Consider the following 14,922-nt stretch of genomic DNA (forward strand, 5'->3'; position numbering starts at 1 on the left):
GTTATATTATCTTATATCCCATTGGGCCTTATTTCATTTTTAAGTGGAGCATTTTTTATGGACAGGTAAGTTTGGTGTGTGGTTACTAACATCATGCATATGAGCAGTCTTCAAAAAGCTCATGAAAAGATTCATATTATCTTTTAATTCTGTTTTTCCATGAGCTTTTCGAAGTACCTTCATATTTACCTATATGAACCTACAGATTTTTCTAAATCAGTACAAATTTAGAAACAACACAAATAAAGTTTTATCTTTACAGCATAAATAGACTTAGAAGTCATTTTTCATAAATTTTTATAAGGCAAAAAATTTTCTTTGACATGAACATTTACTAACTTCTTTCTAGATAACAATTTCCATTTCTATTCTCCTTATCAGTCAGTTAACAGAATATTAAGGTTTGTACCTGTTAGGTACATCTTATTTCATAATTACTCCCACCCAAATTCAAATAAAAGATAAATGAAAGATCAGTAAACTTTAAAGCCAACTACTGGTTTCTTTAGACTTTCAGTAAGTGGAAGTCAGGAGTGGGTTTTGTTTTTGTTTTGTTGGTGAGGGTTGTTCTTGTTTTGTTTTTCGTACCCTTAAGAATGAGGAAAAAGAAATTAATAGAAAGCAGTATCTCCAAAGAATGATTTTCCTCCTTTAGTGGTTCTCAGTGGACTTGAAAGAACTGGCTTTTCACCAAAGCATGCTGGCATGCTATTAAGCCTATTTATTTTTATACCCAGCTCTTCATCACCAGATCTAAGTTCCAGCACTAAACTAACAGCAAGCAGAAAGAGCACAGGACAACTAAATGTGAACCCTGGAACTGCCAGTGGCAGCACCACGACTGCAGAACGAAGCCGGCATCAGAGAAGCTTCTCTGTGCCCAAGAAATTTGGTGTTGTCGACCGATCCTTTGACCCACCTCGAAGTGCCACACTGGACAGAATTCAGGCTTGTACCCAGCAAGGCCTCTCCTCAAAAACCAGAAGCTCATCTTCTTTGAAAGAGAGTCTCACAGACCCGTCCCATATAAGCCACCCAACCAACCTGTTGGCCACCATCTTCTGGGTCACAGTGGCCTTGATGGAGTCTGATTTTGAGTTTGAATACTTAATGGCCTTGAGGCTGTTGAATAGACTGCTGGCACATATGCCACTTGATAAAGCTGAGAACCGAGAAAAACTTGAGAAACTCCAGGCACAGCTCAAGTGGGCCGACTTCTCAGGGCTGCAGCAGCTGCTGCTGAAAGGATTCACATCCCTCACCACCACAGACCTTACCCTGCAACTTTTCAGTTTGCTGACACCAGTCTCCAAAATACCCATGGTGGACTCATCCCAGGCTATAGGTAAAGCCAACATAGTTCACTCTCTCAGGATTCGGGTGATGGTTGTGCTTATCTTTAGTGTGATAAGATAATATGGACTTACTGCTTGTAACAATTCTGCTTAGAAATGGTTCCTTGTCAATCGTTTTTTTCTTTTAAAATTTTATATAATGTAAGCCTTAATTTTTTATATTATAGAAGATATTTTAGGACAATAACATAAAAGGAGCAGAAATTATATATTAGTGATTTCTTTATGCTTTCCAGATTAAATTGCACACATTGTTAGTTTATTACATTGCTCTTGTACAGACATTCTTTTTCTTTTTTTTCTTTTCCTCTCAAATCTTTTATTTTTTTTTCTCTTCCTCTTAAAAATTCTCTTTGTTTCCTATTGTCTTGAATTAAGCTAAATCAACAAGCCAAATTTTTAATACCATGGCATGTGGCCCAGAATTCATTTCACGAAGCAAGACCTTAACACAGAGGTACTAAGCCATTCACCATCATTTTAAAGAGTGTTTTCAATTGCTTGGCTAAGACTTAAATTGGTTTGCCTACATCACCTCACACCAGTTTGGTGGGGGTTTTTTAAATATATTGTTTTATAAAAATTTCAAACTAGTGCTTTAGCTCAGTTAAATCTGTGCCAGTCATCCTTACTCACAAACAGTCCCTAGCAAGATAACCATTGTGTCTGAAAATTACAAATCTGCATCAGAGCCTCCTTCATAACTGCTGCCATTGTGGTTGTACATTTTTCATGGATCTTGTATTAGGTCATATTTAAGCTGTCTCAAAAGACTGCTTTGCATCGCCTCAGGATAAGACGCGTAGCATGACTTCCCACTGTAACGTTTAGCTGTCTCCATGTGTCTCCTCGAATCCAGGGTTTCCATTGAATGTCTTGTGCCTCCTGCCCCAGCTGATTCAGCATTTTGAAAATCCCAATCAGTTCTGTAAGGACATAGCCGAAAGGATTGCTCAGGTATGAGTCATGGTTCCACAATGGGGCAGATCCATGCAAGCCTTCAGGAAAGCCCAATGTCAGACAGAAATTATCAGGCCCAGAGAAGGCAATGATTTCTCAAAAACTGATATCACTAGTAATGTATGTCTTTGGGTGGCTGACACAAATTGTCTTGCTTGTTTTCATTATTGAGAAAATGGGTGGAAAGAATTTGTGAAAATTACATTAGTTGATTACTAAACTAAGTACTTCGGTAGCTACCAAAAAGTGTATCAATTTACTTTCTAGACTGCCAAAATTTACAGCAAAATTGCTAACATTTATTCCTATTCATTGGGATATTTTAACCCTTATTGATCTTTCTTATCTTAAAAGGTTTGTTTGGAAGAGAAGAACCCTAAACTTTCCAATCTTGCCCATGTTATGACTCTTTATAAAACACACAGCTACACGAGGGACTGTGCCACGTGGGTCAATGTGGTCTGTCGCTATCTTCATGAAGCATATGCTGATGTTACCTTGAACATGGTGACCTACCTTGCAGAGGTAAGCTTTTAAACTAAGGATAAAATCTGTTATAGCTTCCAAGGGTAAAATACTCACATAGGTAAATACTCACACACACTCTTTCCATTTATTATCATAATGCTACTAGAATCATTTTCAATCCTCACAACCCAGTCATGTACATATTATTATAGTAAAGGATCTGAGGCTCAGCCGGGTTAAGTTGCCATGAGTTGAAGGAAGCAGAGCCTGCCTTTGAACCTAGTTATAGCTGCCTCCAGAGCTTAAACTCCTTCTATTTACATTAATACCGGTCAGTGCATGGCAGAGGTGAGAAAATTTTATCCTAATTACTCTGGGTATTAACGTACATATTATTATAGTAAAGGATCTGAGGCTCAGCCGGGTTAAGTTGCCATGAGTTTAAGGAAGCAGAGCCTGCCTTTGAACCTAGTTATAGCTGCCTCCAAAGCTTAAACTCCTTCTATTTACGTTAATACCGGTCAGTGCATGGCAGAGGTGAGAAAATTTTATCCTAATTACTCTGGGTATTAAAATCTTATTTAAGGAGTTACCGTGTGGCTTGATACATTTAATAGTTGTTTGTTCTGAACTAATTAACAAAGTATGCATTGTGAAATAAACTTTTTATCTTCACCTTTTATATTTGTTTTTTAAATTGGAATGGAATTTTCATCATCATACAAATGTGTTTCTAGCACATTTGTTACAAACCCCTATTCTGACTTGTATGTACATTGGTGCTAGAAATACAAAGCATATTGGACAAGAGATGAAACGTTTTCCATTTGGCACTTCCAGTCCCCAACAAGTTTAGTACACATGGTCATGAAATCTATGAGGCAAATGACTGATCACAGCACTTGTGTTAGCATTTCCAGTGTTGCTTTTCCTTCCAGGATGTACATTCATACCTGTTGCTAGGGCCTTCCTGAGGAGATGAGGACCATTCATCCTAGTTATGTCACCATCCAGGTTCCAGAGAGGTTAAAGAATGCACCATTTTCTCAAAGGCTCCACAAGACCGAAAGAGTCTACCTGGCAGAGGGTAGACCCCCATCCATCCCCATTTATAGTTGACCCTGCAGGATTTTGACTTGCAATACAGATCAGCAACATGAGGACTGTATTCAGACTATTGATAGCCCAGCATTCATTTGCTCTTCCCATACCTGCATCCCTGGCCTTTTAAAGAACCTCTCATAAGTGCCAACCTGCTGCTTTTGATAATCACCTGGTCACACCTGTCCCAGCAAGAGTTACTAAGCAAGCAGACTTGTACCTTAGCACACAAGTAAGGGGAGAACCACGCAAACACCCCACCTACAAAGGCAGACAAGATGATGCCTGTTTTAAAAAAAGATGAAGTGTGAGATAGCAAGGAGGCAACACATATTTGGATACTAACCATCAAAGTTTCAAAAATGCTGACGGGATGTGGTATACACACACAATGGAATATTGTGGAATATCGTTCAGCCTTAAAAAGGAAGAAATTCTGACCCATGCTTCAACATGGGTGAACCTTGAGGACATATGCTAAGTGAAGTAAGCCAGACACATAAGGACAAATATTATATGATTCCACTTACATGAGGTGCATAGATTAGGGAAATTTATAAAGACAGAAAGTAGAATAGTGATTACCAGAGGCTGGAGGCCGTTGATCATGCAGAGTTATCTCATGGGTCCAGAGTTTAGCTTTGGGTGATGAACAAGTTCTGGAAATAGACAGTGGTGATGGTTGAACAGCAATGTGAATGTACTGAATGCCACTGAAAAAATGGTTAAAATGGTAAGTTTTATGTTACGTATGTTTTACCACAGTAAAAAATAAATAAAAAATGGGTTGTCTAATTTGTTCTATTCAGCCCTTGTCACAAAATTGTCACCAAAAAATTTATTATGAACTTAACCAACTTTCCACCATACATAATATATATTAACTTCTATTTCAACTACTGACATGTTCTTTGAGGTCTTAGCCATGAACATACATAAAGTTTTACGTACTTTTGGTCAGTATGTCCACTAAATCTGCTCTGTCACTTAATACTGACTTTGTGTGTGTATCTCCATGTGTTGACATAGTTCACATTGTGTTGTTTTGCGTAACTGTAGAATTGTATCAGGTTAATGTAACCCAGTTTGCTTAGTTGCTTGCATTCATCATTTTTTCCATTACAATTGGTCCTGTTATGTAGACATTTTATCAAATGATATTTGGTTATGTAGACCTTTTATCAAATGATATCTGATATTTTATCAAACAATAATTGATTTTACTAAATGATGTTAACTGATTCTACATTTCCCAAGATAGAACGATCCAGCCTACGGGCCTGGGTACATGAATATGTTATTTAGTTATTCAACACATTTGAGAAATTGGTCTTCACAAAGACTTTCCCAATTTACAATACTGCAAAACAATGTATAAATATTCTTGTTTTCCCATATCCCCACTAAATTTTATCATTCTGTTTATTTTTTTTCCACTTCTATACTTTTTATTAATATTTTCAAATTACTTTCTTAAGATATTTCCTTTCTAGTGAAGATATTTATTTTTCCACACAATAGATTTACGTAATTGTTTATTTCCTCATGTGTTAACCACTCAGTTATTTCCTCTGACCACTTTTGATGTGGAATTTCAGTGTTTACTGGGATAAACTTTTAACATAATGTCTGTCATATATATTTGTTCTATTTTGCTTTCCTTGTAGATAATATCATTGACTTTTTCTCCTGATTAAAAAGCAATATACATTCATAGCAGAAGATTTGGAAGGTATAGAAAAGTTTTTTTAAAAGAAGAAAATAAAAAAGGAAAATCACCCAAAATTATGTTATCTAGAGAGAAATACTATTAACATTTTGGGGGATTTCTTTCCAATCTGATTTCCATATAACACACACATTCACATTAATGTTGGCATCACCTATTATGTAGACAATTGTGTCTCCTTCATCTTCCACTTAATGTTATCTGATGTCCTTTTCTATCTTTAAAAATGTCATTCTATTAACTACATGATATTTCATCATACAGTTTAACGTTAACTTATTTGAGTATATCCATTTTCCTAGTGTTCAACATTTAAATTACTTACAGAGCTTTCTCTCTTTTTTTTTAACATTCACTTGTACACATCTGTGGGGTACAGTGTGCTATTTCAATATGTGCATATACCGCACAGTGATTCACTTAGGGCAGATAGTACAGTTTTGTACCCATTAGTCCACCACTTCTCCTCCTCCCGGGCTCGCCCCTCCCAGCCTCTTGCAGAGCTTTCTTATTTTGTGTATGATCTTCTTTTACCACTATAAATAATGGTATGGTGAAATCTCATACATAAATCTTAGTGTTTATATCTGGTCGTGGAAACATTCCTAAAAGTGTAATTACTATTTCAAAAGATATGGACTTTTTCAGAGTTCTTGATCTTAATTGCCAAATTATGCAATTTACATTTCCACTGGTGTGTAAGAATACCCGTTTCCTTAACTTCTTGCTAATACTGAATGTTATCAATTTTTAATCTTTGCCAATTTGATATCTGACAAATTGTCTTTTTTGTTTTAATTTGTAATTTTTGATAATTAGTGGTGTTTGATGCCTTCCTTTCAAAGGCTTTTTTTTAATATTTCATTGTGTGAATTTTGTGTTGATGTATCCAGACCATCCCACATTGCCTTCAGTAGTATCTTCATTTTTCTTCAGTTGTTAGGATTTTTTTCCCCCTCCTAAAGAAATGTGCCATCATAAAAGTGTTAAACAAAGGTCAAGGATTCAGATCCCTGTACCAGCTGGCCACTGGGTGGGGGGGGGAGTCTATCCATAAAGGTGTTGGAAAACACGGGTGCTCTCATGCAAAAACCTGATGTGAAACTGATCTGGGCTATACTTTGCCTCCGACAGTTGCTGGAGAAGGGCCTCCCTAGTATGCAGCAGCCCCTCCTCCAGGTGATCTACAGTCTGCTCAGCTACATGGACCTTTCTGTCGTTCCTGTCAAGCAGTTTAATGCGGAAGTTCTGAAGACCATTGAAAAATATGTGCAAGTGAGTACAACTTCACTTATGATCCGGGATGTTTCTGGAGAGTCGTTCCTGAAAGACTGGGGCTTTGCCTGTAGTTCGTACTCAGCTACAAAGCTGTATGAGTCTCAGGCCACACATTCATTCCTTGATATCCATGGAACAGTGAGGAGAGTCAAGAGCGGTAAAGACTGGGGCTTTGCCTGTAGTTCGTACTCAGCTACAAAGCTGTATGGGTCTCAGGCCACACATTCATTCCTTGATATCCATGGAACAGTGAGGAGAGTCAAGAGCGGTAGTTGACCACACCCTGGGTAGTATTCCAAGGAGAAAGACAGCACCAGGCCCTAGCACGATCCTGACCGTCAGAGGACACATTTCCACCTCTGGGGGCTAAAGGCTGGGGAATAAAAACACAGAGCTGGCTGGGAGGGCTGGGGAAGTGTATTATTTGCAGCATCCCCTTTCAAAGAAGGAGAAGGAACATGCCTGTGTGCCAGGTTCTAGGTCAGGGGTTTCAACATGTAAAGGAATATTCCGTTAAGATCACCACTTTAGAGTTGAGGGAACTAAGGTTAAGAAGCTTGCATAAATGAACTTGAAAATACTCCAACAAACAAACAAAAATGTTGGGGGGGATAAATAAAACAAGATGACAAAAATGTGAATAATTGATGATGAGTGCAAGGGAGCCGTTGTACAAGGGGGGTCTCTGTGTCTGTGTATACTTGAATATTTCCATAATAAACAATCTTTTAAAATTAAAAAAAAATAGACTGGCCCCAAGATGGAGCTTGTATTTGATCCCAGATCCACCAGCTCCAAAGCCAGTGCTTTGTTTCACTGTACAGAGCAACCCTCCCAGCAGGACATTTGGTGAACATCAATAAACACTTACAGACTGATTCCTTAAAGCCATACGCTGAGACTACCAGAAAAAAAAAGAAAGAAATGGAAAAAAAAATAAATATCAAAAGAGGAAACAGACCAGAGCAAGTTTCTAGAGACTGGAAGTTAATCCACAACACATGGATACAGACAGAAAAAGAAAGCCGCAGGCCATGGGAGCTGCGCAGGGCCACCGGGGGTTAAGAGCAGAAGGCCAAGCTCAAGAGCATGGCCAACCCTTCCTGCACATCTTCTTTGTTCCTCTGTTTCTTCTCAAAAGTGTCCTTGGCAAGTTGCAGAATTCAAGGGCAAATGCTAGGTTTTCTGTGGTTAAGCTCACTGACAAAGCTACACAGCGTAAATGTTGGACATGTCTTTCTATCTTCACTTCACCAGTCACACCATCTGTGGAAATCATTTGATGCTAAAAGTGATTTCCAAGCACCCTTTTTTTTTTTCATTTTTTAAGTTGCATTGCTCCAATTATACTTGTGCCACATGGTGGGAATTCAGTAACTGTTTCTCACTTCACCTCACTTGCAGAGGATGCGGGGTCAGTTCCCATCTGTCTACTAACTGTGTGCCTCACTTCGTTGTTTTATTGTGGTGCCCATTCTGTTCTAGGCCTGTGGGTCATCTCTGATGCTCGATATCTTACTTTAAATGGTGGCTAATTTCATATTCAGATCTTGACAAGGAAGTTGTGCAGAAGTTAACAGGGAAGGAAATGTTTATTTCATGTGCTTTTACTCTAAAGCCTAGGCAAATAATAATAACAACAACAACAACTTCTATCAAGTTGGTTGATCTATGTTGAATATTTTTATGGGAGAACCACCTCTCCCACATCCTCAGTCCGACTGGGGATTGTTAAGGAGACAAAGATGGTAAAATAAACTGACTCTTAAAGGCAAAGTAGGCGTTTGAGAAGCCAGTAAGGAGAGGAAAGACTTTCCAGGATGAGGGAATAGCATGACTAAAGGCACAGAGGCTGAGACGTTGCCCGGTTTGGTGAACTCTTGCAGTAGCCTGGGGGAGATGACCCCTGCAGGCCATGCTCAGAGTGTGGGCTCCACCCTGTCCAGCAGAGGGAGCCCTTGAAGGCGGGGAAATAGCTTGGTCCAAAGAGTTCTAGAGTTCAGTTGGCTGGATGAGATGGACTTAAGCAGAGGCTGCAAGCAGAGAGTCCAGTTAAGAGGCCATTAAAGGGCCGGCCCGGTGGCGCACTGGATAAGTGCGCCACTTGGGAAGCGCTGCGGCACTCCCCCCCGAGAGTTCGGATCCCACATACAGACCGGGTCCCGCTCACTGGCTGAGCGAGGCGCGGGAGCAACACCGAGGGCTGCAATCCCGTTGCCGGTCCCCGGTCCGGTACGGGGGCAACACTGAGGGTTGCGATCCGTTGCTGGACACGGAAAAAGACAAAAGACAAAAAAAAGGGCAACACTGAGGGTTGCGATCCGTTGCTGGACACGGAAAAAGACAAAAGACAAAAAAAAGGGCAACACTGAGGGTTGCGATCCGTTGCTGGACACGGAAAAAGACAAAAGACAAAAAAAAGGGCAACACTGAGGGTTGCGATCCGTTGCCGGACACGGAAAAAGACAAAAGACAAAAAAAAAAAAAAAGAGGCCATTAAAATAGTCCAGGCAAGACTGAAGAGGATTCAACCGAGCCAGTGCCAGCAGGAATGGAGGGGAGGGAACAATTACCAGACGGAGGGAACAAGGGGAGTCAAGATTGGCTCCCAGACTCTAGGTTAAATAATGAGGAAGACATTAATTGAGAAGGAAAGAGGGCTAGGGCAGAGCTCAAGGTACCCAGGGAGCACATGGAGCAACAGGAGCCAGAGAAGTAGGAGAAGGACAAGGAAAACTGGAAACTGGACATGGGGAGAGTTTTGATAAAGCATGAACAGTCAATAGCATGAAACGCACTGGGGTCTTTTTGTCTCCCAAATTAAGGAGGTGCCTCATTAGCAAAAGTAATACCTCATAATTTTAAACTCATTTATTTGAACATGGGCAATATTAGTCCTTTTTTATCAGCTTGTTTCCCAAATGTAGCTCATTTTATATATAAATGGTCTTTTATGTCATTTGCTGTTTTCTTATCATGGAATTTCCTGCACTGTTTTAAGTCGGTGAATTCTGACTGGTCATAAGTTTCAGTAGTGGTGCATTAAAATGAAATTATTTTTAACCCTCGAATGTCTTATTTCCTGCAGAGTGTCCACTGGAGAGAAGCTCTGAGTATCTTGAAGCTGGTAGTGTCACGATCTGCCAGCCTCGTTCTGCCTTCCTACCAGCACAGTGACCTCTCCAAGGTGGAAATACATCGTGTGTGGACCAGTGCATCCAAGGAATTGCCTGGGAAGACCCTGGACTTTCACTTTGATATTTCAGAGGTATTTAGCTGTATTAACTGTTTCTGTTAACTTGAGTGTGAATTTATAGTAGCCAAGGTCAAAAGTAGTTGCCTAGAGAAAAGGAGACCTATTTTACATTTATTTTATTTATTTTTTTTATTATTTATTTTTATTTTTATTTTTATTTTGTCAATATACAATGTAGTTAGTTATTGTGTCCCATCACCAAAACCTCCCTCCCTCCTCCCTCTCCCCCCTCCCACCCAGATGTGTCCCCTCCATTTTCTTGTTGTAAGAGCTTCAAAAAAAAAAAAAAAAAAAAGTTGAGGTTGTACATTTATTTTAAACAAAGATATCTAAGGTCTAAATTAGGTTCTCTTTTTTAAAGAAAAAGACACTGAGTGTCATATTCACTGGGGCTCTCAATTGGCAGCTTCTAAAGGTAGAAACTAGCCTCAGTTATATAAAAAAATGATTGTTAAAAAAAGATACTTAAAAATGGAATGATCTTAAGCATTTTAAACCATGACCTTCATTCACTCTTTATCTGACAACTGTTGTACCTCCATGTCCACAACCTTTCTCCCTGAACTGTAACCAGGCCAGCAAATGATTGAGATTTACAGGAATCCAGAACCTGGTGGCTTCCCGAAGCCACACTGCTTTTTAAACAAATAAAATTAAATTCTTGTCATGGGGGGCTAGGAGAGGGGTTGACCAGGGACCCAAGCTAAGGAGTTGGGAAGAAAAGAGAGGGCAGAAAGTGTTAAGATTTACCTGCTGCTCTATGAACAAACATTTGGGAAGCCAGTACTTAATTATTTTAGATTAAGATATAAAATAACTTTGCTTTTATCTCTTTCTTATCCCATGACCCATGAGCCCCCCATAGCAGAAACTGCACTCAGTTCATCTTCTAAACCAGGGCCTGGTAGGGAGTCTGATGCATAAGTAGATACTTAATACATATTTTCAAACACTGCTGAATGAATTAATTCACTAAGAAATAAACCGGATCTGCTTATACTTAACTTGTACTATCAAGTAGTTTATATCCAAGTTGGGTTTTTTGACACAATAGTACTCATTGACCTTCTATCATTTCAATATTCAGGATGAGAAATTATTTTGCTGCCACTGTGATACCTGCATCTATATTTAGTATATAAACGATATTGAGGTATTGATTTAATCGTTGCCCATATTTAGGTTTTTTTGTTGTTGCTGTTTTTTTACATTGCTTGGGGGGAAGCTATTTTTCTCTTAGGCTTGAGTTTATTTTGCTCCAAAGAGGTACAGAAAACGTACAGCCATTCAGCTGCACCCCTGCCTCCCAGAGACCCAGAACTGCTCCAGAATAAGGGGCCTTGGGGGCCAAGTGTAAAATCACCACTCAGTTTCTGCAACCTCCAAGGGCTGCCTCACAAGCTGGTGTCTGCAGAGGCTAAAGTTTGGGAGGTGTCACTTACACAGCCACTACATTCCAGGGCTCTCAGGAAGTGAAATTTCTAAAGTGTTGCCATAGTACCTGACCCTGACTTCATTCATTTGAATAACTGAAATGATATAAATAATCTAATACATTTTTAAATAATTGAGGATATATAAAGATTGATGATTAAAGGCTGGGAAGAGGGGAAGGAATTTTAGTCTCCTGTTATAACTCTAAGAAATCCTTTTAAGTTTAAACATCTGAAAACTATTTGCTTTCCTGCACATTTTGTTTCTAATCTTTATCAGTGGTTTCTAAAGCATGTTTAAGAATAAGCTGTTGGATTTGTTTTCTGCTGCTAAAGACAGTAGGAAAATATTGAAGGCGCAAAATGATTCAGAACATTTGAACATCACAAAAATGAGCCTATTTGTAACACTGAACTTCTTTAATCTGATTTGGAATCTGATAAACAGCTCTTGGTTGCTTCTGGGTAGAGCGGTCCCATGTACCACAGAATTCTTAATGGGATAGAAGACGGTGTGCTTTTGTATTCTTTTTTCCAAGACACCAATCATCGGGAGGCGATATGATGAACTGCAGAATTCCTCTGGGCGTGATGGGAAGCCCAGGGCCATGGCCGTCACCCGGAGCACATCCTCCACTTCATCAGGCTCCAACTCCAATGTCCTTGTTCCTGTGAGCTGGAAAAGGCCCCAGTATTCTCAGGTATCAATCCTAGACTCACAGTATTGGAAGGGAATTTAGGGGACCTATTGAGCCCAACTGCCCATGTGAAACAGGATTCCTCCGTTCACCGCCCCAGCATTGCCATCTAGGCTTCAACACTTTCAGTGATGGGGACTCATGATATTCCAGTGGAGCCTGTTTTATCTTTGAGCAGCGCATTACATTGACTTGAAGTCTGACTCTTGGTTGCCTCTACCCATTTCTTCTAGTTCTCTTAAAGCTTAGGAAACAAAATCTGATCTCTCTTTGATGTGGCAGATCTTCAGACCTTTAAAGAAATCCTTCCCCTTTGCCACTCACCCAAATGAGTCCTCTTTTCTCTAAATAATACATCCTTAGTTCTCCCAACCATTTCTATAGGGCTTGGTCTCCCACAGGGTTGACAGGGCTGTACACCCAGAAACCATTCTGGCTGCTGTCACCAGAACACGCACTCCTATTCTGGTGTCCATGCACAGGCTGGGCCACACAGAGCAGAGAGGGCTGCCAGATCTCTCTGTGGTTCTGTTGTTGCAGCCTATGACTGCATGCACTCTATGGGTGACTGTGTCACAGTATTGATGCCATCAGGCTTACTGTCAAGTAAAACCCCTGCATTATTCAGAGGTCTTTTGGTCACACGTGACAGAAACACACTGAAAAATTACTTTAAATGCAAAAGGAAGTTATTAGCTCATCTATTTTGGCTTCAAGAACAGCTGGATCTTAATACACCAAATGTTGGGGACTAGATCCCTGGAGTCTCTCCCTCTCCTTCTCAGTGTCCCCACCATCCCTTCCCAAAGTCTTAGCCGCTGTTTTCCCCTGTTGACCTCATTCTCAGGCAGGCTCTTGCCATGTGAGGCACCAGCAAGCTGCAGCAGTTCCAGATTTACATGGTCTTCGGCTCTGATGATTTCAGAAGGAAAGAGGCTTTCTCTCTTCTGACATCCACAGCAATTCTAAAGGACTCCTGCAGGGTGTGTGAGCCAAAGCTTCACTCAGTGGGAGAGGAGCCACTCCCAAGATTGCAAAAAGGGACTGCATTCCCAGAAATAGGCAAAGTGGGTGCAGGGCAGGAAAACCACCCTCTGCATGCCCAACAGGACCCCTTCACTCTCAGAAGTGAGAGAAACGGAGCATGCAGCTTAGTGCCTGCTGGAACATAGCAGGTGTTCAGTGAGCATTCAGTTGTTGAGAACTTCACTGGAAAAGAGAAGAAAAATGCACAGCCCAATTCCATGTTTTTCTATATTGATTTCTTCCCAGAATTGGGGGAAGACTTGGGGAAATAGTTCAGTGAATTTCCTGCTATCCCTCAACATTGAGGTCCTCCGGTCTTTGACTTTGAAAAGACACAATAATGAGTAATTTAAAAAGATGTAGCTAACCAAGTTCCATTAAGAACAAAAATCTAAGAGTGGTATTGGCCTCCTAGCAGTTTCCACAAACTTAGATCAGATGGGACGGGGTGGGGCAGTCATTTTAAAGAGATTAGGAAGACTGCTTTCAGAGCAGTACTGAAGTACACTAACATTTTTTAGGCTCTGGTTACTCTTTTTATTCTCATCTCACCAGTCATTCTGAGACCTAGTGTATCTATGTCATTGGAAAATGTGATGGTTTATAGAAGAATCCCCACGTTAAGGGGCTGGAAAGTAAGGTTCACGAAGAAAACCGAAAGGAATTGAATCTGTTTAATTTTAGGAAGAATAATTTGAGAATGATTTAATGTGGCTTACAAGTAATTGAATTTTTTCATTCTGTGGAAAGTAAAGTTATTCTCCCATTTGAGAAAAATACACTTGTGCTGTAACATAATAGATTTAATTTAGTATAAGGAAAGCCTTGCTAATACAGGAAGTCGTAACATACAAGAAAAGATTATCAGGGGGAGTAATGGATATCCACTGAAGAATTCAGGGATTGGGCCAGCCTGGTGGCGCATTGGAGAGTGCGCCGCTTGGGAGCGTGGCGGCGCTCCCACCGAGGGTTCGGATCCCATGTGGAGACCAGTTCCCGCTCACTGGCTGAGCGCAGTGCGGGCGCAACACCAAGGGTTGCGATCCTGTTGCTGGTCCCCGGTACGGGCGCGACACCGAGGGTAGCGATCCCATTACCGGTCAGTAAAAAAGACAAAAAGGGAAAAAAAAAAAAATTTAGGGATTGATTTGCACACACACATCCCCCCATGGAATGACTTAGATCAGGACTGTACTCGTTTTAAGTTTTCTAACAGTCACCTTTAAAAAAAGTAAAAAGAAACAGAAAATTTTAATGACATATTTTACTTAACCTATCTAATATTTTATTTCAACATATTATCAATATTTTACAACTGTTAATGAGATATTTTACATTCTGTTTTCATACCAGGTCTTTGTGTATTTTACATCTAAATTGTCACTGCCTGCATTTCAAGCATTAACAACCCTGTGTGGGTTAGTGGCTTTTGTATTAGAGCACATTTGCTCACAGGACCCCATAATAAAAACCTACCTTGTGTTTCTTTTCCAGAAGAGGACAAAGGAGAAGTTGGTGCATGTCCTATCTCTGTGTGGCCAAGAAGTAGGATTAAGCAAAAACCCATCAGTAAGTGCAATCATGTATCACAGTCATGTTGGTATCATATCTCTTTGGC

At 40.1% G+C, this 14,922-nt stretch overlaps 1 protein-coding gene across 4 annotated transcripts in view; it reads left to right on the forward strand.

Annotated features, from left to right (window-relative positions):
- FRY (furry homolog (Drosophila)) overlaps window positions 1-14,922 on the forward strand; it is a 79,172-nt gene that overhangs the window by 12,081 nt on the left and 52,169 nt on the right. For all 4 annotated transcript variants that reach the window (XM_008579355.1, XM_008579357.1, XM_008579359.1 and 1 more), the window contains exons 8-14: window positions 738-1,345; window positions 2,215-2,312; window positions 2,670-2,840; window positions 6,748-6,888; window positions 9,980-10,159; window positions 12,120-12,281; window positions 14,799-14,873. In XM_008579355.1, the coding sequence (XP_008577577.1) occupies window positions 738-1,345; window positions 2,215-2,312; window positions 2,670-2,840; window positions 6,748-6,888; window positions 9,980-10,159; window positions 12,120-12,281; window positions 14,799-14,873 (1,435 nt within the window). The remainder of the gene's footprint in view (window positions 1-737; window positions 1,346-2,214; window positions 2,313-2,669; window positions 2,841-6,747; window positions 6,889-9,979; window positions 10,160-12,119; window positions 12,282-14,798; window positions 14,874-14,922) is intronic.

The sequence above is a fragment of the Galeopterus variegatus genome, unplaced genomic scaffold, assembly GCF_000696425.1.
Source record: "Galeopterus variegatus unplaced genomic scaffold, G_variegatus-3.0.2 Scaffold1866, whole genome shotgun sequence".
NCBI classification, from domain to species: domain Eukaryota; kingdom Metazoa; phylum Chordata; class Mammalia; order Dermoptera; family Cynocephalidae; genus Galeopterus; species Galeopterus variegatus.